Source organism: Gadus macrocephalus, chromosome 7 (genome assembly GCF_031168955.1).
Source record: "Gadus macrocephalus chromosome 7, ASM3116895v1".
Lineage (NCBI taxonomy): Eukaryota > Metazoa > Chordata > Actinopteri > Gadiformes > Gadidae > Gadus > Gadus macrocephalus.
The window spans coordinates 19,709,085-19,736,657 of NC_082388.1; the positions used below are offsets into that span (position 1 = coordinate 19,709,085).

Below are 27,573 nucleotides of genomic sequence, written 5' to 3' on the forward strand. Positions count from 1 at the left end.
AGATCCGTCGACGGACGTGTACAGTGTGTAGGCGGCATAAGTAACAGCAGCGACTGGCCGGCCGATGAGATCAATAGTATTTATAAATGTTAAAAAAATATATACGTTACTTATCAAGGTGTATCTACTGCCTTGTATTCTGTCGATTGTATTTGCCTTGTTACGCATTTCAATGTATCTTGAAAATGAATATTAAGACTGTATGTGAATTCATCAAAAATCCGGTTTACTGGAAGAGGCCCCTTGATATTTAAATAGCACAAATGTTCATCCGAGTTTAAGTATTGTATTTTATTCTTTATCTAGGATAAATGAAAATAAATCATGACAATTACTATTTGTCTCCAAACCAAAGAAAATGCTGGCCCCCAGAGTATAAAAAAATAAAATGAAACGGTCTTAAGAAAGCTTAAATATATGCACTATTAGTTTGATCTAACTTTGACTTATTATTAGTGGTGGGCCGTTATCGGCGTTAACGGCTGCGTTAACGCGAAACTTTTATCGGGCGATAAAAAAAATATCGCCGTTAATCTATTTTCAAACACTTCCTTGTTCGGACCCATCACGTGACCGAACTAACCAATCAGAAGCTAGAATTTAGACTGAGGTAAACGTGAGGGAATCGGCAGATTCAATAGAATATCCTGACTGTGTTAAATATGTAAACAAGTAAATATCTAAGTAATAATTGTGTGACATAAATATGTAAATGATTAACTGACATTGCAAGTACATTTCTAGCAATTTAACTCCATTATATAAATTACATTAATTCATTCTACAACTTTCAAATATTTAACTTATAAACCTTACATTATTATGGATTATTACACGGCTCTTCTCAATGCTGTAGACGGCTCCATTCACTTGCATGGGCCTTCCCAACGTTCAGCTGTCAATAATTTTTGTTGATGCTCCGTTCACTTGCATGGGCACTTCACAACTTCCGGCGGTGAATTATATTTGATAATTCACCGTTGCCAAGTATAATTGACAGCTGTCAAGGTAAACTAAAGGATTTTTTGCCGTTTGCCATTAATACAAAATTACAAAATTAATCTAGATTAAAGAAAATAATCTATGCCCACCACTACTTATTATTCTTATTGAAAGTGTTACACCCCCCCCCCCCCCCCCCACCCCCCCCCCCCCCCTCCCTTGACAATCAAGTGCCACCCCAAAAATAAGACTGGGCCGGGCTGGCCACCACAGTAATAAAATCCTGGCTACGCCCCTGCACACAGGTCCCTCATCATCTCCTGATGTTACTGAGGTGTGTGTGCACAATTGTTGCCCGATTATTTGTAAAACTAAATAAAGATGCCTGAGTTACATGGATCAAGAGAGGAACGGGGCCCACAGAGACTGCTTTTGTATAGGGCCCAGAGTTTTTTGCTACACCCCTGTCCACACGTAGGATACCTGTACATCTCTTGTGTCTCCCTCCATTAATTAGCAAAAACACACACAGCAAAGGACCATGTTGACAAAGTAAATTAATATTTGTTTATATGCTAGTCTAAGGTCAAATATACATTTAACTTAACAGGTAAACACATTGACTGCAAATAAAAAGTTGTACTTAAACGGATGGGCTCAAACAGCATCCATAAAAGTTAACTTTAGAAGGCTGTCAAATCCCATGGACAACAGTAGGCTACATAATCTATATGGTTACTTGGTAGGCCTACTTGTAATGGCTAACGTTTCATCTGATCGATGGCCCATTAGGAGACGCGTAGCGGCTTCAGAGCGCTAATGGTTTCAAAGCAGTTCCAGGCTGAAAGGGGGATTTGGGGGTAGCCTACTCACGACTCGGTTGTTTCTCGGGGAAGTCTCCAACGAAGCGGAGGTCCAGGCGGGTTAATAGCAGCAGATGAATGATGATTTGGGCGTGTTTGTATAGAAGTGAAACAACAAGCAAATCAAACACAAATGGTTCAGTTGCATCCAAAGCACTCAAACGAATAAAGCAAAAGATAACGGTTCACGCAATGTTCTAAACTAAAGAAAAGATGTAAACACTCAAATCAGACCACCAAAAACAGCACCGTGTATCCCGCAGCCATCCACGGACGGTCATCTACTATGGAAGCTATATCCACCAGTATTAATGAAAATTAAAAATATCCCCATGTAACTCAAAATAATGAGATAAAAAGACGAAATTGCGAGATACAAAGTGTCCATGTGCATCGCGCAGTCTTTAGAGGTTTATTCTTCCCGCGCTGGCTGGCCACTCCGTGCGAAATGACAGGTGACTTTTTTCAATGTTAAATGTTAGATAGAATAAAATACGAAGTATTTTAATCAGTACGTCGTTGCCGCTAAACAAATTACAAAATGGTTCTAAAAGCTTTCACCAGCTAACTAATCAAGAGTTGGTATGTGTTAGCAGTTTTTATATCCTACTAATTATACATGGGTTACATTAACGTAGTGCCTTGGAGACCTGTCATACGCTATGATGTGCAAGTTATCCTTTGTCGCTTTCCAGTTTAGGGAAAGCGACACAAAACAATTCTCAGTGTGCTCACAAGTTGTTACGAATAGGCCTACTTACACTTTCAGGTCTCGCTGAATATAACGTTTTCTATCATTGCTATGGTGAAAGATATGGACACTGCGGTCGCTGATGAAAAAAACATGAGCGACCTTAATATTTCAATCGTGAAATTCCTAAATTTGTGTCAGCATTAAAATGTATAAATGTGTTGCCATTCTTTCATTTCTGTCACCTGGGGCTTCTCTGATGCGCATGATCTCACAGGTGCTTGTGTCCCTGCCGGTTGGCTGTTTTTATGCACTGTCTCGTGGCTGTCTTGTTGCTTCTGTGGTCATTGGGTTAGGGTTATAACTTATTCTGATTCATTCAGGTGTTTCTACCGGCTGCCATATTTGGCCTTGGTTTACTTATGCTTTGGCCCATCCTGTAGGAAGCTGGGGGTGAGTGGTCTATCATTTGCTGCCCCATTTCCTCCTGTTTTTGTTGAGTTAGAGAGCTTGGCTTACCCATTGCGAGGAAGTCATGCAAGCTGGCGGACTTGTTTAGTCAGGCTCATGGTGATGTTGGAGCCCCACCAAAAACAATACCTGCCATAGCGGAGGAGGAGATGAGAAGATACCAGTAGGTCACACCACTGGCACTCGCAGGAGAACCACTACGCTGGTGGAAAGCTTACGACAAATAACCTTTCTGGATCCAAGCTGGCGAAAAAGAGACCTTTGAATCCCAGGTACCAGCGACTCGACCGGTGGAGACATCCTCACAGCACACGGGAGAATATGCATCATCCACAAAGGGTGTTTATCGGTCGCATGCAGCTGCCATAACTCCAAACTTTAAGAACACGGGACAGATGCACAATGTCTAAACACAGACTTAAAAAAAATGAATCAGACACAAACATCTTTTATTTGGCCTAAAAGGGCCATAAATAAAATTTTATTCTCTCAATTTATTAACAAGCCACAGAGCGACCACAGCCCACTACCAGACGGCAGATAAGACGTCTCCATTCGGGTGCAGTCCACGCCGAGACCCGCTTACAGCCTCGGACAAATCTCAAGACACTGCTCGTTTCATTACTTACTTAGAAAATAAAAAGAAAACAAAAAGGAGATATGATAATACTGTACCCAACAGGTGGCAGAGCCGCAGGGTGATCCTTTCCACGTGGAAAGGAGAGCTTAAAAAAAAGAGCCGTTTGGTGGTGGGGTGGGTGGGTGGGTGGGTGGGTGGTGGGGGCTTTATCCAAACAGCAACGACAACCATAAAAAAATTAAGCCCTTAACCGCTATTGTATCTTTCTTTTGCAAAGCACTAGCTGAATATGTGTTGTTCAATCGCCAGAGGATTGCCTCTCTCTCCCATCTTTCACACCTCGGTTTCTGCCTTCGCCCACAACCAAAAACATCCTCCGTTGCATGTTACGTAACGTATAAAGTTTGAAATAATATTGATAATGATGATAAAACCTATAGCAGCAAAAAAAACGGGAATAACGCCTATATGAGACTGACCCCTGGGTTGAGAGAAAGGCATGGGTTTTGAGAGAGAGAGAGGAGAGAGGAGAGAGGAGAGAGAGAAAGAGAGAGAGAGCTAGCGAGAGCTAGCGAGAGCTAGCGAGAGAGAGAGCTAGCGAGAGAGAGAGAAAGATCCATGGGGTTTTGGCGCCCAGGGCAGGGGTGAGGGGGGTAGGGTTGTGAGGGGGTTTGAGGGTCTCGTTCATCTGCCCTCAGTGAGGGCCTTGGCCACAGTAGCCATGATGTGGCTGAAGCGCTCGCACAGCTCCAGGGTGGAGTAGGTGGGCACCTTGGGGGGTTCGTGGAAGCCCTTGATCTCCGTGGAACAGTCCAGTAACTTGGGGAGAAAGTCTGTCAGCTTCTCCTGTAGGTTGGCTGCAGTTGGTGGGGGGCAGGAAAGAGTAGGGGGAAACAAAGGGATACAACGGAGGTCATTTTATGGCGTCAACAACCGGTGAACTCAAAGACGGGGAAAAATAGGAAATCACAACATTCCGAAGTAGCGTGCAAAGGGGGCTTCATCGACCCACTGAAGAGGTTGCATAATTCTTATTAACCCATTTCACCTGAACACTGTTCATGATACCAAGAACAAGATCATTTAGAACCTTGGGAAAACAACTCGACCCCAAGCAACAGAAATGTCCAAAAAAGAAAATCAATCAGACAGAAAAACGACGTGTTCGTTTGAAACAGTGAAAACAATGTTCTAATAAAAGCTCCGCTTTGACCGTCTACGTAGTTCATCACTCAAATAGGAGCTAACCGAAAACATTTATTTGGGTTGGAAGGGGTTGGTGAGCAGACTCACGCTCCATCTCTTGGCCCAGGTAGGAGCACCAGCGGTTCCTCATGTCCTCCACGGCCAGCAGGTCCTTCTCCGCGTCCTGCACTAGCAGCAGGGGTAGGCAGGGAACCACCAGCTCGTTCATGATGCCCAGCCCGTTTGTGACCTCCGGGTCCTCGCCAGCCTCAAACATGCCAGCTGCTTGCTCGTTTAGTTTCTGAACGTAAATATAAGGGAGGTTACACGATAAGTATACTTTGAGTACTTTTCCCCCCTCTTATGAGTTCTCAGGAAACGCTCCCTGCTAAGAACTCCCTGACCCTGCAGTAGAACCCAAACACACAGTATTGAGGCCCTCCACACGCGCGCGCGCGCACACACACACACACACACACACACACACACACACAGTCAGACTCACACTCACACTTTCTGTGAATACGGTTGGATTTTGCTCCAAAAAAAACATCTACACACATTAAACCGTGTCAACGTTAGCAGTGTTTTCAATTAAAACAAGAGCCAAAAGGTAAACAGCTAAGCGGGCTGAGGCCGCGAGCCAGGGGTTCTGGCCAGAGATCTGAGGTGTCCGATCAAGACATTGAGAGCTTTTTCTTTTTTTTACCCCAAGGTTAGCTGAGGACATGGTTAGGTCTCACTGTAATGTGTTTACACTCGCTCAGGCCGCCTGCTTCCTAGCCCTCCCCCCCCTGCTCCAGTGATCGCATTTCGAGCACAATGCCAGTCTTGGGTTACTGGGTTCAGTAGCAACATGATCGCTATGGGCCTGAACTGGGGCAGACCGCGCCAAAATACCCGACGAGAGGCCCCCCTCCCTCAGCCAGAGGCCCCAGTAGGGACCAAGAGAAAAAAGAAGTTTGTATTGGATTGTTACAAGATTAAAAACGTATGTATGTTCCCATGGCGGCAGACTGCGGCCTCTGAGCTAGGAGTGGTGAATTCCCCTACTGCTTGTTTGCTCAAGCAAGGCAATATTTTCATAGAAGATCCATTAATACAACATTATTATTTTATGCCAAAGTTGACCAGATGCGTTTATGGAGCAGACGGATTGGTTGCTGGAAAAAGCGAGTTTAGGATTCTGTCGTCCGTGTGCTGTTCTGTCTGACTTCAAGTTGGCCTCAATGAATTCCCACTTTAAGTTGGTAATTCCCATCCACACGAATTTCAGCAAAAGTCACCAAAATTGGTATAGATGTGACTTACTAGCAAACACTCGCGGCGGAAGTGACTGAGAAATGCCTCGTCGTGGCCCCTGTTAGGCCCCTTGGCAACCAGCTCATTGTTGTACTGGTACGAGTAGATCAGGTACATCAGGGCCTCCACATAACTGGAAAGAGTCACAGGAAAAAGGAATGCATTAAGTAAGAAAGTAATAACGCAACACCTACAAACAACCATCAGCTTTTTCCAGCGCATGGGCCATCTTTTAAATATCAGCTCTGATTGCCAACAGCAAAGGCCCTATGTTATGCCATTATACCTATATATACTTATTCTTATGTAAGCAAGGTGGCAAGGAGCTGTCCGTTTGTTTACTCTACGAGTTCCTTTCTGCCCTCCACAGTTCAGAAATGAACAAATGGCGCTTTGAATAAAAACAAATACAAATGGTTGTGCTTGGCTTCAAACAATGTATGGAGAGGAGTTGAACAATGTCCTCTTACTTTGACTTTTGGAACAGTTCCAAACCAATCATCAGAAGGGTGGTGGTGTCCCGGAAAGTCCTGTAGTCCTGATGCCACATCTGATAAAGAGTAACACATGAGGTTGCATCTAAAATAAATTTAAACATACGGCTGGTAGTGCTTTATACATCATTTCTTTAACTGAAGACATTTCGTGCCGTCTTTATACTTGACATGCCTCTTTTTTTGCATTGGCCTTATTCAGAAGCATGTCTGACTGACTCCCAAGTATTTAAACCCAATTCAACTCCTTTAACTAGACATCCAAGAGAAAAGGGGTCCAGACCTCGTACTCCTCAATGTTGACCTCCTCGGGCTTAATGAGGTCCAGTTTGGCACGCGCCACATTCATAATGCTCTTACACCTGAGGAAGTGAGAAAGAGGCGAGAGACAGAGAAAGCAAGAGAGAGAGAGAGAGAGAGAGAAGGATGGGCTGATGTAAGTGGTGAAGATGGTGAGTCACTGTGTGATGTACTCTAGCAGATGAGATGGCGCGCCCTGCCCTGGGGCCTTTAACACGGTCTAATGAATCACTCTTTAGTGCTGAGGAGAAGTGAACCGCTTCTCTAGAGAACGCTATTGAGGCCACGTTGCACACATAAATCTAATTATCCGGCTCAAAATAGAGAAGGGAGAAATCAATTCTTCTCTCATGAATATGGATTGAGGCTAACAAGCGAAGTTGAAAAGTTTTTCACGAGATGGCAGTAAACGGGGGCTCCACTTGATACCCAAAAGGTGTCACTATCTGCATCTTTGGGATGCAATGAAGCCCCTGCTCATTGCAATCGGTGGTGCAATGAGTGTGCGCATAGGTACGATGAGACTTCATCCAGCCGCTGCAGACAATGAGCCAGTCTGTTGTGGCGTGTTAGTAGTTGTGCTACCCCCTGCTGGTCGTTTTGAAAAAGATCCCCACTTCAATTAAAATGAAGCCTGCAACTCCCTCATTGGCCTGCCAATAACAAGGTTGATGTATTGGCGTGTCTTATATCTGTCCTGTTGATTTTCTGTCTGAAAAACATGACTGCACGGCTCATCGAATACATGCTTTATTCTAACAAACAAAGAATGTGCTAGTATAGTCCCGAAGGTTTCTAAAGCCAAGACCATATGTGGCATTCATAGAACTCAATAAGCGTCTTTCTATTAGCAATTCCTGTTTTTGTCAAAGCCATTTCGGGCTGTACAACGCATAAGACCAAACAGTTTCCAAAGTGAATTTAGAACAGCGGGTGCTGCGAGCGCTGGCTGATGGAAATGGAAATGAGCTTTCAAGTGCGGCAATCGGTCTCCATTTTATTCATTCCATTAGCATAAGTGTAATCAAAACCATACTCCGTATTTAAAAAAAAAAAAATCCTCCTCAAGACAAAGCATCCCTCAAGTCTAACGGGCGAGCCAGCGCATTGTGGCTGCTGCTGCGGCGGCTCCACTGACCTCTCGTCGAAGGCCAGGTTCCTGTCGGCAAACTGCGTGAGCAGCGTCCTCTCCAGGATCTTCTTGGGCGCTTGGTTGAGGATGAAGTAGACGACGGCGTGCTGCAGCCGGTAGTCGTTATCCGAGGCCACGTCCTCCTCCGCAAAATGCATCAGGCGGCCGTACTCCACCTTGATGGCCTGCGCGAAGACGGAGGGAGGGGAGAGGGAGACCATAGATGAACCTCCGGGGGGAGCAGCCTGCCTCCTGATTGAGGTCAGGCTTCAGAGGGGACGTGCATATTTTTAGGGGCCGTTTGCCCCCCCCCCCCCCGCTGAGTGACTCGCTACGAAAAAGGATGATTGAAACTTATTTGGCGCGGTCACGATCCAGCGCCGATGTGATTGAGTGCAAAAGTTTGAGGCTCCCCAGAGTCGCGGTGCCTACGGAGTCTGATATGATCTGACAAACTTAAGACTCATCCATCATTGCTCTCTGTTGATGCTGAGCACGCCAAGTCCCTAATACTAGTAATGTATATTCAGATTCGACAACAATAATCCCACTGATTACCAAAAATATATTACGTTACCAATGGAATTTTTTTCCCACAATAAACAAAACATGGTCAGTTCATGCATTGCAGGGGTGTTTTTAGACTGATATTATTTACTTATTTTTCATATAAAATGAAAAAAAGATTTCTATCAGATCAGGCCAGTAAACAAAGAAAATTGAATTGAGGTCCAAACACAGAAAAAAAAGATTCAAAAACAACGTTAATGCTCCATTTTAGTGGACAGGCACTGGCCATGTTTTTGTTCTTCTTGGATGGGCTAAACACTACCAACGCCCCGTCCTAACTTGAGTTGAACTTCCCAACATAAAACTGGAAAAAAAAGAAGACATCAAAAAGAAAGAAGTGACACAAAGATGAGATGCGAGTAGAAGGGAGAGGAAGATAAGACAGGGGGAGAGGAGGAGGAGGAGTAGAAGGGGCAATATACCTTGAAGAAGGCTGCCTCGGGCCCACTCTTTTCAAATACATTGCTGGATTTGCCAATGGCCATAATTATACCCTGCATGTTTGGGGTCAGCATCGCCTAAAGTCGGGGAAGGGGAACTGTGGTTAACAGCACACAGTATTATCCTTCAGAAGCACTGGGAGTCAGACAAGGCAGGTCCTCAGCTGTGAGCCACCTGTTCAAGCAGTCCAGAGCATGCCAGGCATTGATTAGCAGTCCATGCAGAGGTTACAAGTGACAAGAGTGTGTGGTCAGTAGAATGACACGATCCATTACCAGGGCACGGCTTTATCGAGGACAACCGGCTGTAAAGAACACCATGCAGCCAGGGTTAAGGCTGTTAGGAAGGAGACAACAGCCAAGGCACCGTGTTAAGAAAACAGGTTTAGTGATTGAGCGCAGTGCAATTCGATCCCACGCACCTCTGCAAACACACAGACCCCGGGGACTACCGTAAAGCAAAGACGAGATAAAGAGTGTCCCACTGCGAATATCCAGAAGACCCATGCAGAGCAACACAGCGAAACACCTGACCCCCAGCTGCCGTTCAAATGCTGCTGCAGACGCAAACATCAGGGGTCAAATGGACAGAGTCACGCATTCATCCAACCACCAACATCTAACCCCCCACCTACGTCTGAAAGGTCAGGATAAGCTTAGTGTGAAAGAGTCTTCTTCAGACAAAAGGCAGGCTGTTTCAAATAGAGGGTAGGGGGTGGTGACTTTTCACACAGGAGCGCAGAAGGTTGAGCAATAGAGTTGCTCTGTGTCAGGTCAAACCAGTGGCCTTTTTCCCTGCCCGTAATGTCCCTTAATCTTGAGCTCAAAACAAGAGGGAAAGAGGAATGAATGACGCCGCTTTTTCTCAGAGTGTGAAAAATCTGTGGGGCAAACCAGGAGAGACGCCCTCATTCCAACTCAAACAGGTACAGACGTCTTGTTGCAAGACAGGGAAAGACAACCTGACGAGGGAGGGGGATTAGGGAATTATTTTCCCGTTTGTTTTTTTTACCAGTATTCACACAAATCCCACCTCGAATGCAATTACTGAAACGGAGCCCTATGTTATAACTCTTTAGCATTTGGCTTGCAGATTATTAAATGTATTCACGTTATGGAGATTAAAAGTATGATTAGATGTATTAGGTATTAGGTGAGAGATCTTTAAAGGGGACATATTGTACCGCCAGGTGTGAGTGTGATTAACCTTACAAGCCGTTTCGAAAATCTGCCCCATATGACATCACTAGTGGGCGTGTCCACCTAGATCTGTGCTGGATAGATGAGCGTCGTTTACTTCAGTCCACTGGGTAGGCTGGTAGACTGATCTATCCAGTCATATGGGGCAGATTTTCGAAACGGCTTGTAAGGCTAATACTCACACCTGGTGGTATAATATGTCCTCTTTAAGTATAGGTGTTAAAATATGTCGGGATTAAAGGTAGGGTTTAAAATTGTCATATTTGGGTATTAAATTAAAGTAATTTCTTATTTTAAAACAGATTGAGAGGTAATTCTTATAACATAACATATTATAACATTAAGAGGTTTGAATTGAGGTAAATAGTTACCATGGTTATGTTAAACCAACTAGTGGGTTTAAACTCTGGGATTAATTGTCGAACCAATCAAGTCCATTGTGAGTGGTAGGGAGGGCTGGGATTGGTTGAATACAGGTATAACAACAGAAAGGACAAGTGCAGTGTTGGAGGGGGAGGGGGGTGCTGCGGGCGCTACCTCATCATCGTACCCCCCTTCCTCTGACTCAATGACAAATGTTCCCACGTGGGGGATGGCCACCTCTACAGTACGCTGGGCCGGACCCTCGCCCTCCGCACCAGGCTTGGGGGGCGGAGAAGGGGAATGGACCCCAGGCTGGGGAGAGAGGGGATTGGGGGGAGGAGACTGTGGAGAGAATTGGACACAGACAGACATACACAGAAAAGAAGAAGAATGGAGGAAGGAGAGAGTCTTGGAGTTGGCGCGGGTTGAAAAATGAAAAAAAAAAAAAAAAAAGGGGAAAATAGTCTTCTCCATTAAGAAGCCTATTTTCACATCATTGTTTACAAGTTTTTTATTTTTTTTCGTTTTGTTATATAATCAATTGTATACGAAGTGCTTTGATGATCTTTGTTACACAAAAAACAAAAAAAACAATCAAAGAAAATTCAATTCTCGAATCTCATGGTCACACATATGGAATAAGTGGCATAGAAAAAGGTTTCAACAAGAAATGCTACTCCATTCAAGCCAACTCTTTGAGTTAAGATTCCAGGCCACGAATTGGCACGTCATCGCTCTAGAGCCAAGCGTTAGTGCACGGGCGTGTGTGTGAACGCACCGCGTTAAGCAGCGTCTCGGGGCTGGTGTCTTCCTGTGCAGCAGCAGCCTGTGAGATGGCTCTCTCCATGTTCTGCTGGAGCTGCTTGGAGTCTGTGGTAGGAGAGGGCTGCTCCATGTAATCTGGGTCCTGCATTGCCACTGCAACACACAAAGCCAACAGAAGGTTAAGTTGATCCCATGCTGTGGTGACGACGATCCAACACACCTCAAAGGCTACGAGCTGATCCAAAAAGACCCGACCTTCACCGATGAATTGAATGTTGAAGTTAACAATAGATTTCTACCAACTTTCTGTTGGTAGAAAAAGTTTATTTCATACATCGTCTTTCATCGAATAATTTGTGGAGGCTATGGAGCTCATGACATTTAGTGTACATGACATATGGGCTAATGAGCGAAAAGCTTTGAGGATGGCGGCAACTTTTTCTATTTAATTCAAAAATGCATTACAGAAACGATTTTGCGTTCAATCATCATTAATGGTGAAAATGATCTTGTACAGTGTAAAACAGATTGAAAATGGCACACAAGCAGGAACTGTGTCATTGATGAATGACAAAACTGCTGCTTAGATTGGATTCCACTTAGTCTTGCATTAGCAAACTGTCAACGTAATGCATGTCCAGCTTCTAAAGGTGGACGAAGACGATCTGGACTGAGGAGAGGAAACCAACCCTACATGGGCACGGTGGCTTGACAGACATTATATTAATAAATATGCTGCCAAAATGAATCAGGTGGATGACTTCTGATACCAGTTCAAGTCAACCACACAGAAGGGACGCATTTATCTAGTTTCCCAGACAGATGATAATTGGGTCATTACATTGAGAATGATGACAATAAAAAAAAAATACATTAACTGGATGTGTTGTTTCAAGTGAGACTCTTACAGTACATTGTAGCACCCTACTTCTTCAGAGCCAATATTGAATTGCCATCGATGGGTCAGCCATCTTAAATCATTCACCAGCCACAACAGAACTAAAGGGTCAGCGCATTTACATTGTGTTTCACACAGAACAAAATGGAGTATACATAGTGGCTTTGGAGGGTTACCCACCTGTGTTGTCCGAAGGACTGTACTCGATGCTCATTGGCTGAGGGGAGGAGGAGGAGGTGGTATTGGAGGAGGCTCCGGAGGCTGTGGACGCAGCCGCCGCCGCAGCAGCGGTAGAAGCGGCGGCGGCGGCGGCGGCCAGGGCCAGCTTCTCCTGCTGGGCCTTGCGGGCCTGAAGGGCGTCCCACTCCTCCATCTCCTTGTCAAACAGCTTGTTGTCTTCCTGGACGAAGCGCCGCAGGTCTGCTGGCAGCTTGTCCAGGCCGCTCAGCACCTGGCCCGTCTCCTTGTCGAACTCTTCTGCAGGGAGAAACCAACCTAGTTCAAATATTGTGATTTAATTTGAATTAATTGTAACAGTGCAAATATATTCTCTGACAAATATAACCATATGAAAAAGTCTCAGTGCATCTCTGGTCAAAAGATGCAATCAATACATTACATATGCCAACCCAAATGAGAAAAACAAGATGTCGGGAATTCAAGGAGAACCTGGTATTGCATACCATAGGAATTTCAGTTGAATAGGACTAAAAAAGGGGCTGCTATTTCCTCCCTAGACACCATACCTTCTATGAGGAAGGGCTTCTTGTCGTTGATGTACATCAGGCAGTAGGCGCTGGCGTTGCGGTAGCCTCCGAACGAGTCCCTCACCAGCTCTTCCCAGGTGGACTTGGTGACCGAGACGTCGTTGTACTTCATCCAGCGCCGCTGGTGCGGGTCGTAGATGTAGGCCCAGTAGTGGCCCGCGTTGGCCTGGCCCTCGTGGACCAGAACGGCATGCAGCCGGTACGGGACCTGCAGCAAGCAGGGAGGGGGGGGGGGGGGGGGGGGACAGCTACACTTGAGTGCTGAGAAACCATGGAACAACAGATGGGTGCTAATGGGTTATGGCTGCAGTTAAAACCATAACCCATGAAACCGTCTGACCTCATTGGACGCAGAACCAATTAAAGGGTTACTTATGAGAATTGGGAATAAAACAGCATCTCCAGTGGAGTTTATTTGTCGTTAATTGTGGCATTTGTTGAAGATCATGTGGTGGCACGGCTTGACACATATTCATGCATGGATTGTAAATAGAAGAACAACAGTGGCACCCACCTGCATCATGGACTTGTCAGAGTACATCAGCTCAATGGTTCTGTGGATTCTTGAGATGCTGCCCTGTAGATCTGAAAGTAAATTGTATAAATATGAGGCCATGAATGTTACGGTTAATTAGATATAAGTAGCATTGAAAGTCAAGACACAAAGACAAATTGTTGAACTATTGTTGGAACTAACATTTACCCTGACTGGCTTGGCTCTATTAGTAAGCTTAACACATGTGTTTACTTAAAAGTCCTCATCCTCATCTTCAAACCACTTGTACGGGTCGGGATGCAGGGCAGGTAGCGGCACTAGCTACTTAAAGTAGTGTTTAATTTTTCTGCTCCCACGTTTTGCTGAGGTATAGAATGAATGCGGAGTAGCCACAGTAGTAGCTAACTAGAACCACCAAATAAGAGTTCATCCATACCACGGTGCTCACATTTCAAGTATGGTTGTTGATGAGAAACAGTTTGCGAAACACTGTGCGAAGTACACACGGCCACAGCCGCGCCACAGCCGCGTGCGCTAATCTGCCTAAACGACGCCCTACTGCGGATCGCAAACAATGCATTGCTTTATGCTGACAAATCTGGAGTCAATATGGGCCCCGAGTGTTAACCGGTCCCTCATGAAGATGGCTGCGGCTGCAGTCGCCATACCCCGAGTGTCGTTCTCCACCTCGCTCCGCCAGCGATGCAGACAGCCCTCCAGCACGCGCAGCTCCTCATCCGTCACATGCCTTGGCGCCGGGTGCATGGGCAGGTCGGGGGGCAGCCGGGACTGTGTGAAGGGCTTGTGGACCTGGGCCCTCTGCTGGGGGGCCGACCCCGGGGCCAGAGACAGGGCGGCGGCCGGGCCCTGGGCCAGCGACGGGCCCTGGGCCGAGGACGGGGCGTCGGGGGAAACGGCGGCGGCCTGTTCCACAGTGCTGCCGAATCACAGAATGATGCTGTATGTTATATGTATATTAGATATGTATATATATATATCTATGCAGAATACAGAGATTGAATGCAGATACTGAGCACTTTACATGTTTAAAAAGGATAATATGTTCCGCCTTGAACTGATTATAATGGATTGTATAAAATGATTATTATATTTTTATTATATTATAATTTGGGATTTTTGTATTGGAATAATAACCCGGTGGATATTGCATCTGATTCTCAACAGCTATTATCAGTTTACCTAGAATCAATTATGCCTAACCAAGGTCATTTCAGAACCCTCATAAATGTCATTTTGATTAGACAAACCTCTGAGCAAATAAGAATTCTTGGAATAGGTCCAGTGTTATCAACCATTATATTACATTACACTACAGTTTAGTCTGCATCTGCAAATGTTCTACAGACCGGCAAGAAGAGTCCCATCTGCACATAAATGTTTCAGCCATCTCAGCATCAGAAACTCAATGTAGACAGAGTGTCAATGTCAGTGTCTCTTTCATTCATTGGTTCCATTCTAAACTTTTCACGTCAAATACGATTATTGCCACATTTATGGAGTTATAAAGTGTGAAAAGAAAGTATATTCAGAACATGCAATGAACATCAGAAAAAAGGTAGCAGAGATAGTTTTAATATCAGGGTTTAACTATATGTAAACAGATCAAATCAATGTATATATATTTCTCATATTTATGCAACCAACCTTGGTTGGGGCAGTTGTTGCCCTGTTGTGCCACCGGGGGGTGCTGATGTGTCAATGTCTTCCACAGGGGAGGTGCACACCGGCTTACTGGAGGCAAACTCCATGGCATACTGGAGGACATCTGCCAGAGGAAACCTCTTGGGGCCTGAGCCATAACTCAGATACCTGGGGGAGAGGTGGAGAGAGGGGGGAGAGTTAGAGAGAGAGAATGAGAGAAAGACGAGAACAAAGAAATAAACTAATTACAGGTTGGAAAGGGGCGGAAAATGTATGATTAAGAGTGAGTGACAGCTATAGTTGTGCAGGATTCAGTTAATTATAAGGCAGTCGTCAAGAGGGGGCATGCCAAACCTCTCCAGCCGCTGTTGCAGCAGCGTCAGGTGCTCTTTCAGCCTCCTGATCTCCTCCCTCTTGATGCGGGTGACGTCTCGGTTCCTGTCCATGTACCTGAGAGAACAGGACACACACACAGACTGTCTAATATATCATGGGGTCAGGCAAGCATTAGTCTCAGTCACACAGCAGGTGTATTTTCAGGTGCTTTCTCTCTCCACCCCTCTGCTCCCCGTGGCTATACCTGTCCATGTACAGCATGGAGGGAAACTCAAGCTTGTTGTGGATCTTCTCGGGCCGTCCGAGCGCTTGGTTGAACTCAAATCTGGACAGTTCAAAGGTCAACACAGGAGGGAGTTCAGTGAACCAGTGCTGAAAGACAATAGGGATGTTGACATTAGAGAAAGCTGAATATTCTGCAGAAACAGACTAAATGTAAATGTAGTGCAAATTCAAACAGTTGTCTCCGTTGATAAAAGGTGTGCTTATTAAATGTAATGACAATGCTACTGTAAGTAGCCTTGACAGACTAGATATCAGTGGCAGTCCAAGGCCACCCACAATACACGGACACACTAACCCTTAAGCACGCTACAAAGCCCTTTCAACAGTTCAGCTGTTTTATTTTCCGATTTCTGTTCCCATTACACTGTTGTATCTCCACTAAAACAAACTATTATTCAACCGCCGTGTCAGACGCTACTCCAGAGGGCGAACTGCTGTCATTTCAAATCAATGTGCTGCTGGCCTCCTGTAAATAGTCTCCACCAGCTGGTCAGCGTGACATGTGCAGCCTCCCAGCCATCCAGAGGTCAACCCCACCCATGGACAGGACTCATCGTGAGGCACGGACCACCAGCTACCATAAGCCACTCAATGCGCAGAATGGAAAGTGCCTGGAAGTGTCTGGACTGATCGTTGAACTTTAAGTGAAAATCCATAGCTGTTTTGTTTGTATTTGCTACATAGATAAAACAAAGTATTTGTCTGGTTTATTACCTCGAGAAAATAATTTGAGCAAGTTGACAAAAACTTGGCATTGACATTGTGTGTAGTGTGTGGTGTGTGTATGTGTGCGTGAGAGCGAACAAGAGCCTTGGGACACTGACCTCCTGCCCAGACCTGGCTGAGTTATCTGCTGAGTGCAGGGACTCGATCTCCCCCTCAATCATCGCCGCTTCCAGACACTCATGGAGGTCCTTGAAGCCGTTCACCTGGAGGGGGTACTGGCCGAACATCTCCGTGTTCTCAAATTTCTTACCTGGAGAAGGGAGGGATGCTGATCAATGCAAAACTCACGGATAGTAAATCTAACATTTGGACTTGAAAAAGGAGACTTTGACTTTTAGAAAGAGAGCCCTGTTCAACACAGTAGTAGACTGTTGTAGGATCGAACAAGAGCCACAGAAAACCAACAATGGTTGCACAAGGAAGAGTGTGAGCATCACGCCACGGATACGAGTGTACTGCAACAGAAAGAGACAGGCGGAGATGGGGAGAGGAGCATATGTACAGGCTCAGGGTAGAAGTGGGTCAGGCGTGAGGGAAAGTGAGAGATGCAGAGCGCTCTGGGCGAGAGGAGAGGGAGAGAGGCAGTGGAAAAAAAGAAAAGCAATAATTGGAGCCATTTCACACTCGTTTGCATCCGTGCTGATTTTTTCCTCTAGTTCAGCAGTCGGTCACTCATCAGAACCACTTAAAGAGCAGCGGCAGCAGCAGAGACCCTCTGCATGGAGTACTGATGAGATGTCAGAAAAGCACGGGGGTGGAGGTGGTGGGTGGATCTGGTTGTTTGGTGGACATGCAGATGAGGCATTAAGGTCATTTTACGAGCGGGGAGTTCGTCCGCTGGCCCGGCTCGCCGTGGCTCTGGGCCAGTATTGTCATGCATAATAAACGCAATGTCAATCAGCCACCAAGGTCCTCCAGGATCAATGCGGCTGCCCTCTTCCTCCCTCCGCCTTTCCCCCCCCCCCCCCCCTCTCTCACCCCCCTTTTTTTTTTTTTTTTTTTTTTTTTTTTTTAAACATGGCCTATATCTCATTAAAACAAGGTCACCTTTCATTACCGGGGGCAGGGGCTTGCACGCTCACGCTCTCTCCGGGCTACTGCTGCCCGGCCCCGGCCCCAGCCTTTATTTCCCCCCTGTCTCCCCCATTCCCTTTCATTTGTTATCTTTCTCTCTTCCTGGGTCTCCCTCTCTCCACGCCGTCGCTTTGCATGTTAACACCCCTTCACCCCGCCTCACCTTCCAGCACGCCCACGGCCAGGAAGCGCCCGTAGAAGAGCTCCACCATCGGGTTCTTTGGCTTCTCGCCCTCGCTGGAATGGGGTAAACAAGGAATAAAATAACATTTTAGAAGTAGCCATCGCATCAGCGCAGGGGGAATACAGGACGGTATATCAGCCCCGGCTGTTAATACAGTACTTATCTGCCTAAGAGACGCAGGGCTAATGCAAAGAGGCAGTCGCTTGTGTTGACCTCTGCTGTCTACTTAACCGCCATAAAAAGAAAAATCTATGCCCAGAGCTTTTAGCCGAGGTGAGCAAATTTAGATGTGCATTTATGTGTGCTTGCTTGCGCGCGTGAGCGTGCGTGCGTGCGTTTGCGTGCGTGCGTGCGTGTACGTGCGCGTGCGTACCGGTCCTCTTCGGCCTTCATCTGGAAGGCGTCCTCCAGCCAGTCCAGCAGTTTGTGGGTGAACTCGCTCACATCCTGCTGTTGGCACAATAAAACACACCAAGGATAATCAAAGAAGCCCGCTGGGAAAAGGGAGTGAATATATTCTGGAGGGCAGCAAGGTTGGGGGGGGGGGGGGTTCCTAGGAGCGTCCCAACCGCAGGGAGTTAAGGCCTTAGTCCAGGCAAACCAGCCATTAGTCATTTGTTTGAGTGGCATGCCATGGTGTGACTCATGACTTGTGAGCCATTGAGGGACCTTTAGTGGACTATAGGGCGCCGAGACCACTCCATCATACAGACGAAGGCCGTTTCCCTCTCACACCCAGGTCAATGGCTCTCCCAACCTGGCCCTCTCCACGTGGTGCAGCAGCATGACTGATGAACGGTGTCTGGAGCCCCGGCCTCGGTTAAACCTCACGCTTAGCGCTCCGGCTAATTGGGCCGTGCCTCTTACATTTGGGAGGTGTTTAGACAGCACGCTGTCGTTTTCTTTGTGAATGAACTCGTTTACCTGCTGGGACTCGCTTGACTTGAAGGCGTCTTTGAGGATGTCGACGGCGCGCGACGGGTCCACGTACTTCCTCTTGGAGCCCACCATGAGGGAGAAGAGGTTCCTCAGCTCCTGCATGAAGGGCAGGTTCCTGTGCTCCTGGGTGGGGGACAACGGGACAAATGTGACCCACTGGGACCGCCAGGTGGAAGCACACAGATACCATTCAAATTCTGGAATATGGTGTAGTGCAAATATGTACTGTATGAACATGAAAACAACTTTACTGATGATGCAACGCTTTTCTATTTTAGATATAAAAAGACGTTTATGTCGCCCCCGACAAGTTTATTCCCAGTAAAGTGATGTCAGCATGAAGACCAACAGAACCGAGATGCATCATAAAACGCAGTTTATAGAGCAAGATCAGACTGAAGGAGGTTTGGTACTTGAGGGTCTCTGCCATCTCTTGAGCAACAGGACATGGATTAACACTGCAGGGGACTGCCATCAAAACATGGGCTTACATATTACTACTAGCAGGACACTAAACCTTATGCTGAACTCTGGATGTTTGGATGTTTTTTGATCGTAGGAAAATGCACCTTTTCCGACAAAACAAGAACCCCTGTGCTGCATGCATTTCAACCAGATACATGTCCATCATGGAGTTTGTGAGCGACTGAGTGAGTGAGCGAGGGACTGAGGTACTGAGTGACTGAGGGAGTGGGGACATTTCACACCGGGGTTCAGTAAACACACGTAGACTGGAGGTGGCTGGCTAAGCTGCTGCAACCGGAGGAGAGTGTTGCGACGCTGCTGAATGCGGTGTCGTAACCTCCTGCCATTGATATCATAATGATCATGGTGGAGACCTTTCGCCCCTTCCAAGGGGTTGAAGGTTAAGAAAGGTCCAGGGCTCGGTGACAAAAACAAATACAAAAACTGATATAACCTAGGTGAACCAGATTCACAAACTAAGTTAAAGATGCCAGGCTATACCAGTACCCTTAGAGAGCTTGGGAGTTCATCTCACCTTCTGGTTGCGAGGGAGGTCCTGCACCCTGGCCGGGGGAGAGTAGTGGAGTACCAGCCTCTGGAACTCCAGCAGGTTGAACAGCGACTGAGAGGAAGAGCCACGGGACACACAGCGGAGTCATTCCTCCAGCAAAAACGTTCAAACCCAACCCTGACCCCATGATATATTAGAGGATAAGACGATCAACAGGCTTTGGGTTTTGATGTTTTAATGTCTTTCAAGTACTTTAAGTCTTTGAGTACTTTCATGCTTGCTTCTAAATTGGATCCAAATCGACATGAGCCCACCATCATGCTGTTGTTGACGGATGGGAGTTCCCCTTAATGATTGAGGGCAATGGAGAAGTTGTTGTGGACAGTTAGTCATGTCCCACGAGGCGGAGCGTGTCAACTTCTCATCACAACATCGTCTTCAAGTCCACCCTGTCCTAGCACAGGGTGTGGGCAAGTATGCCACGTCGAAATGCACTTATAAAAGATTGTGCCTGCGGCGGTAAAGACTTGTGGGTGACAGGTGCACTGAATCATCAAATGACAACCGTACACTTGCAGTGAACAATCACGCTTCTCTTTAAACATTCACTGATATTTTCATTCACAGATACTTTGCTCTTTTGTCACCTGACGTACGTCTTCAGTAGTTACAATAAATGTAGTGGGCTATTTTATCACACTAGCTTATGATTGACTTTTGACTTTGGTTTAAAAACACGGCCCACAGCATTTGAAATGACTTAAGAGTTTCTGCCCTCATTTAGATTAAAAGGGGTCAGCGAGAAAAAGATCTCCCCTCCAAGGCTGCCGCCTTGCACTTTGGGTCGAGCGGCCAATCAGAGTCCTTGGACCCGTGACCCAGAACCGACAAACCGTTTTAGAGTGTGACAAAACAGATACTTGTTAGAACTGCTGCTTCATCTTCACCCATCATATTATGCGTGGTCAAGAGTTGCTTATCACGCGCTCTGAGATAATCTACTGCAGGGGTCAGGCTACAGTGCAGAAGCCCCCAGCCTCCTTAAGGGAGACGCCTGTTTGTCAGAAGGGAGAAGAGTGTGTGTGTGTGTGTGTGTGTGTGTGTGTGTGTGTGTGTGTGTGTGTGTGTGTGTGTGTGTGTGTGTGTGTGTGTGTGTGTTTACCAGGCACCATGTGACGGCGTATCCGGTGTACCCTCCAACATATTTGTATTCAGTTCACATGCCACCGTGGCGCCACAGGAAGACAACAAACCAGGCGAATTGTTGTGACAAGGATGGGAGGGGGGTAGACTCAATAGCCTCAGGCACTGATAGGGGAGCTCTTTATTTTTCCCGGCTCACAGTGCGCGGGCTCTACCTGAATGACGGCACTGAACCAGCAGGTGTTGCCGACGTTCTTGAGGCCCACGGGACAGTTGTCCATCCGCTTCCTGTCATGAGGGTCGGGCGAGTCGCTCCAGACCTCCGTGTGGGTGCGCTTCAAGCTGGCCTTGTTCTCCGCTATGCTGGCCTCCAGGACTCTAAAACATGGAGGGAAGGATGACACAACGTAGATACAATCGTAAATATAGCCAAAGGACGCTCCGCCACCTTGGTCTAGGACACAAATGACATGTTGATGCCTCTCTGAGGGTTTCTCCCCCAAAGAGACTTCACATTGGTCCCCATTTAGCACAGAACAAGCCTGGGAATGTGGCCCTTGAGTGTTGGGTTTCAGGTGGGTTTTCCCCCCTCTTAACCTCCTGCACCAATTCAGATCTGTAGTGCGTGAGAGACGTCGACGTCCACTCAACCAGCAAGGGCTTCGGTGACTAGTTAGGTAGGCACATTGTGTAAAACATTCAGAATTCTTTCTGATTATTATTACTTCTAAAAGAGTTGGATTTCAATGTTTGGTGATGCTTTTTCTCAGTTTAATCACAACTTTGTCTATAGCTGCACAAAAGTTATTTAGAGATAACACAGAATGCATATATTTGCACATCATTGACGTTGCAAGTACAACAGCAATGATGGAAATGTGCATGGGTCTGTTTTTGTGTGTGTGGTTGGGCTAGCAGGGGGAGGTATGCGTGTTGGCGGGTCAGGAGACGTGTAGTGGGGGGCCGAGGGGGGTGGAGGTATACATGTTGGCCAGCACCTGCTGATGGCTTGCTCCTCATCTGTGATGCCAGTCTCTCTGAAGGCACGGCTCGACTCCTCCAGGCTGAGAGCGATGGCCCTCTGAAGGTCATCCTTGTCATCGCCGGTCAGGTCGATCACATCTGCACACACACACACACACACACACCACAGTCTCAAGTTGGGATGTCAGAGCCTATTAATAGCATGTCGACAGCTGGGACCTTGATAGGGCCTAATATCACCATAGGTCCAACATTTCCTCCGACCCCAAGTAGTACAATCTACTACCATCAAACCGGAGATATAGGGTTACAACATTCAAAAAGGTTAGACTGAAGCACTCTTTGGTTCACTAGTCAAGCCTCGAACTGAATCAGGCAGTTGATCCCAGACCAAATGCCACTGATGGGCCTTAAATGTTGTCGTCTGATGCTGTAATGTCATGATGAATGTGATTATTTATATTTTTGATGTCCTGTCTGTGTTGTTTGCAAATAGAGCTGCTGGGATGTAAGACAAGTTTCAGGCTTGCTCGGACAATAAAGAATTATCTTATCGTAGCTCATAACGTCCAGACATACTGCGGAATAGCAGTCAAGTAATTGCTTATCACTGTTGATTTTAGCTAAACTGTTTTTTTTTCCATTCTTCTCTCCGAATATCCTCCTTCCAAATATGGATACTAAATAAATGGTAACATGTGCGTTATTCATGGGGACGATGGCGTTGCTTACTGGTGTCTGCCTGGCTGCCCACGCTGATGTATCGGTCGTTGGCCACCTGGGAGGTCTGGTAGTACGTGGGCTCATCTTGCTGGGGGACCTTGGCGTTCTTCTCCGTCAGAAAGGCCACTGCCTCGGCCAGGTCTCCATTGCTCACCTGTAGCGAGAGGAGCCGATTCACCATGTTAAAGACAACACGAAGCGGCTCACTTTGGTGATGTAACGCATTTCCTTAGGTGGGTTGATATCTGCCTCGCCAGGATTAGATGTCCGTAAAATAACTCCCACGTACCTTGTGGGAGTGCGTTTTGGCAAACAATGTTGAACAGGTGCATAACATGACTAAGGAATTGAGCAACGATGAAGTGAAAATGTAATGTTGTGTTCATTTACTGGAGACTTCAAGGCAAGGGTTATTGAATATATTATGCAAATATCATGACAATCAAACAAAACTCGTCTGAATGTTAATAATGCTTGTCCATGTGCGGTAAGCTAAACCATTATACTGTACCTGCAGGGCTTGCTGGAGAAGTTGAATGTCTGTGGTTCCTGTGACCTCCTTTAACTGGTTTATTAGAGTCTGTTGGTGCTAAGGGAGGGGGAAGGGGAGATAAAGGTAAACATAACAATTAAGTGGATGCGCAAGTGAGTTAGGTTAAAGAAATTGCAAGTTAAACTTTCTTATTGTAATAATATTTTGGTGAATGTAAAGGGACAAAAGGGTTAAACAATGTATTACACTTGACTTTCTAAGTTTTTCTAACCAAAATTATATTTTGGCCCTTGGAGGTATGTATCCTACAAGGTTAAACCACAACATTCTTTCACAAAAACAACCAACTCACTGTATAACACTTTCTGGTTAGTTGTCACACATTGTAGTGTATCATTGTATCATTGTATCATTGCACCATTGACGCAATAGACATCGAGAACGAATTAACAAGGTGGATGAAGTGCCCTTAGAGTACTCTGCGCCTTCAGCAGCCTTCGTAGGCACAGTATACAGGCTAGGGTTGAACAACAACTCAAACAGATCTCAGATTAAAAACAGAAAGATAAAAAGAACATAAATCATAATATGTGACAAGAACTCCCAGTTAGCAAACGAAGCACGCCCGCCTCAACCATCCAACACCATCACCTCAAGCTGTTACAATGCTAGGGTGCTACACCTAGTCTCTGGCGAGCTCTGCCCAGTCGGAAGCAGGCCAAGAGTGTGGTAATTAAAAATAGAGTCTTTCAAGCACTAAAAGGCAAGCTGGCAACCATGGGTGAAAAAGGCTGATGCATTTATAATAACATGTTGAAACAATACAATCATTGTTCCAGAGATGGGCAACGTGGTTTAAATGACCGACTTTGAAGCCACATTTCACGTATCGAGATGGGCTGTCGCAGTTAACTCGCAATAGGACATTCTTCAAACAATTACCTTAGAAGGTGTTTCATTCTGCATATATCAGTCATTTAGTGTCTGTGGTAAATTAATACAGAAAAAAATTGAATGATGATCATGTGAGGAAACCTCAACGTCTCACCTTTTCAAACACAAAATCCTTCAGGGCGTGGTCTTTCAACAAAGACTAGACCTGACCAACCGTATCCGATAATGCGTGCGCTACTAAAACATGTTACCTCATAGTTAAAGTCTTAAAGTTGCAGAATTCCACAGGCCACTCAACCCAGTGTCACAACCCATTTAGATCCTATATTTCCATTCTCTAAGGGCACTGCCCAGTGCCTACATTCATCCATCCTACATTCTTCAGAAGCTAGTCACTTCAACAATGTCTGGTTAAATCATCTATATTTACAGCACAATTACATCAGTGACACAGTAGTGAATAATGCACTCGTACGCCCCACTTGGTACAGTGCGTGAGGATAATGCATCAAAAGTGTTGAGTGTGCCAGTACAATAACTTGACATACGGCCTACACCATTTCAGAAATGTTATCAATTCAACAGAATACACTGTGACATTGATTCAACATGGACCATGCAGATATTCCTTTTCCTAGAAATACGATTTTCCTAGGATATTGTTTTTGGAATCCCAGTCAATGAGGTAAAACTATTTTCAATGGCCTTCTTTATGGGCAATGCAGCCGTCCGAACAGAGTAGAATACACAATTTAGTAATTTGCCATGCAGAAGCATGAGGAGGGAGTTTAGACCGTAGTCCCAACTGTACAGTTTGTTTGCGGCACAATAACATCAGCGGCCCCATGGACCACCTCTTCAGTCCAGCTGGGGAAAGCCGTTTATTGCCTCTTGAGGTCTGTAATCAAACCATTGACTTTCCAGTCAGTTTATTGTTTAATGAACCTGTTAGGCTCAGTCGAAAGCCAGTAAAAGGGTCTCGGCATAGCCAATTCAAAGCATTAACAGTGACTCATAGGCCACTTTTGGCCTGGTGTGGTTGTTACATATTCATATCATCTTGCATGTGGGCTGTAATAATCTCCTATGTGGATTTATCAAATGGTATAAGGCTTTAAAATGTAAAGTAGCCAATACAATAATATATGGGATGATTATAATTATCTTATATTTTGCTACAAGCTAAAAGAGATCCATTCAGTTGACGCCGACTGAGATGTGCTGACTGAGAAATTCAGAAGAATGTAAAATGTAAAACTGTCAATATCAAATAGAGTGAAGATGAAACCTTGAGAATAGGTTCTACTAAGAGCCTGCCACCAGGTATTTTAGAAATCAGAGCCCCTTGCTTTATTTACAAATGGCCCGCTTCATGGGAAGCGATGTTTGTTGCCAACTGTTTGTTTTTACTGCATTGTGCTTGCTGAACAAAAAGATCATTACATCAAAGATGTATCAAAGATCAAAAGACAGATAATATACAAGACCAATATATATAAACCAAAAAGGCATTCATTATTTGCCAGAATCTGTTAAAGGGTAGATTTCTTCATAACAACCCAATAAAACATTGTTTGTTTTAACATTACCACACCCTGATTTGCATGCCAGCGCATATTTTATTTTCCCAAACAAGTACCACAAATATTAAGCTAACCTTGAGGTGTGTTTTTGCCGTGCGCAATCCCATTTAAGTTTTACATAAACAAATATTTCCCCCAGGATACATCCCCCAGGAGATGTGCTAAATGTGACTTGATCCACATCCAATATTTCTGAACTGTCACTGGATGTACAAACCCAGAAACCTGGGATTCACACATTCTCCCTCTAACTGATAATGGAAAGATTAGGATAGCCCTTTATGTTTAGGTAAAACGGTGGTCCTGTTGCAAACATACTTGACAAACATGCCTGAATAAATCCCATTTCTTTGAAAGCACACAAACAATTGATATTACGTGTACGGTTACCAACATGAAAAAAATAACAATCCATTTGTTTAAATACAGCCAATTTAACACCACTTGGCAATTGTGTTTTCATTTGATCCCAACGCTGTATAGAGAGAGCAAGTTTACAAGTTTAGCATTCTGAAACATCTAAGGTTGGGAGGTTGGATCTGTTGGGTGGCTGAATAACATGGGTTATACCTTGGCTGTGTTTTTTGCTACGATACTTTTGAAATGGATTTGAGATGGACAGTGACAGACTTTGCTGTGTATTCTTCCTACGTGTAATTACTTTAGAGTTTACTTCGCGGTTGGCATTTCTGGCAGTGGCAGGTAGAGGACCTGCGCACCCTAGCTGCTCAGTCACCCAAGGAGCCAAGGAGGCATCATTCAGGATCACTCCCCGGCGTCACTAGTGGCCGTGCCTTGTAAACAAAGATATCGGTGACCCAGGAAACGCCTGCAACGGTCATTTTATGCGTAGGCCTAACTTCACCCCTTGATTTCAATACAATTTACACCAATATTTACTTCGTGTGCTATACCCCATCATGGGTTCTTATAAAAAAAAACATGGTAATACGTCTACGGGAATAAAGTGGAGGTGCAAATTAGACCAGTTAATACAGCTTGGCCTAATATGTTATAGCATAATGACTAATAAATTACCAAATTAATGCTAGCGAGCGCAATCTCAGGATTTGTTTACCAGGCGTGTCGTAATTACAGCATTGGGTACAAAGCGAAAGTAGAGCGATTGTTTGTACTGCCAGTTAGCTATAGCTTCCACCTAGCCTCCTATTACTGTGGACGTTATATTCTAAATAAGGCCCAAGTTATCTTTATTCATTTATAGGGGATAACAGCTACTGGTATAGAGGTGGACAGCGTGTTTCGTTTGGATTCACTCGGTCAGGTGTGTTTTACAGACACTCGATTAGAAAACTGAATTTGACTGTTGTGTATTTCATGACGCTAAGTTTTACCTAGCCAAACAAGCTAAAGTTAGCCAAGCCCCAAGTTAGCATAAGCTTACCTTTTGAGAATGCTGTTGGAGGACATTCTGCTCGACGGTCATGGCCGGTTCAGGGTGAAGTGATGTTAAATTCAAACCAGTATGGCGAAGCGCTTTTTTTAATTTTTAATAAACCAAACGAAAACAAGAGCTAAGATATTTCCTTCGCAATCAGCGACATAACGGGCGCCATGGCATAGCAGCGCAAGACGTCAGGCATGAAAACATTGCTGCTCCTCGAAATGTGTTTTCGATTACTCATGTCTGTCTGAACTAAGTTTACGTCACGGGTAAAACCTGTGAAAATGACGTAACTGAAAAATAACACCGATACAAGATCAACATGGAATAACTTGTCTCTTAATACATATATATATATAGTGGTAATTGGTGTGGTAATTAATAACTGAGAAACACCTTACAAAACATAAGACATCCCTTACCCCCACCCCTGACATTCACACCCTTTAAATTACACACACACATATATATATATATATATATATATATATATATATATATATATATATATATATATATATATATATATATATATATATATATATATATATATATATATATATTGTGTGAAGGTTATATATATATATATATATATATATATATATATATATATATTGTGTGAAGGTTATATATATATATATATATATATATATATAGATATGTAATCAGTATTTTCTTTGTGGCCAATTACCACCACCCTCCCCTCC

The 27,573-nt window shown here is 45.1% G+C and overlaps 1 protein-coding gene across 9 annotated transcripts; it reads right to left on the reverse strand.

Annotated features, from left to right (window-relative positions):
- Window positions 1–3,412: 3,412 nt before the first annotated feature.
- On the reverse strand, window positions 3,413–27,107 carry usp25 (ubiquitin specific peptidase 25). Of its 9 annotated transcripts, none has more exons than XM_060057223.1 (26): window positions 26,867–27,107; window positions 23,003–23,071; window positions 22,501–22,645; window positions 21,783–21,906; window positions 21,000–21,162; window positions 19,666–19,752; window positions 18,651–18,821; window positions 18,100–18,176; window positions 17,706–17,779; window positions 16,567–16,718; window positions 15,702–15,829; window positions 15,476–15,571; window positions 15,125–15,289; window positions 14,128–14,396; window positions 13,478–13,548; window positions 12,943–13,171; window positions 12,377–12,673; window positions 11,312–11,451; window positions 10,708–10,875; window positions 8,953–9,048; window positions 7,967–8,145; window positions 6,812–6,890; window positions 6,505–6,584; window positions 6,044–6,167; window positions 4,841–5,033; window positions 3,413–4,404 (listed from the first exon to the last, which is right to left on the reverse strand). In XM_060057223.1, exons 1-26 carry the CDS (start codon window positions 26,906–26,908, stop codon window positions 4,232–4,234), a joined length of 3,591 nt encoding a protein of 1,196 aa, XP_059913206.1. In that variant the 5' UTR covers window positions 26,909–27,107; the 3' UTR covers window positions 3,413–4,231. The 9 variants fall into 9 exon arrangements, with proteins under 9 accessions (XP_059913206.1, XP_059913209.1, XP_059913208.1 ...); XM_060057226.1 differs by having other exon boundaries at window positions 18,651–18,788; window positions 23,003–23,080; XM_060057225.1 differs by having other exon boundaries at window positions 10,708–10,845; window positions 23,003–23,080.
- Window positions 27,108–27,573: the final 466 nt, after the last annotated feature.

What these genes read in the sequence shown, in the direction of transcription:
- usp25 (XM_060057222.1), bottom strand. Translation starts at nt 26,908, where the DNA reads ATGACCGTCGAGCAGAATGTCCTCCAACAGCATTCTCAAAAG. An exon ending in CAACAACTGCCCCAACCAAG is followed by an intron (nt 14,397 to 15,124) that starts GTTGGTTGCATA and finishes GTGATTCGGCAG; the next exon opens with CACTGTGGAACAGGCCGCCG. An exon ending in AACCTGGCCTTCGACGAGAG is followed by an intron (nt 6,891 to 7,966) that starts GTCAGTGGAGCC and finishes TCACTTCCTCAG; the next exon opens with GTGTAAGAGCATTATGAATG.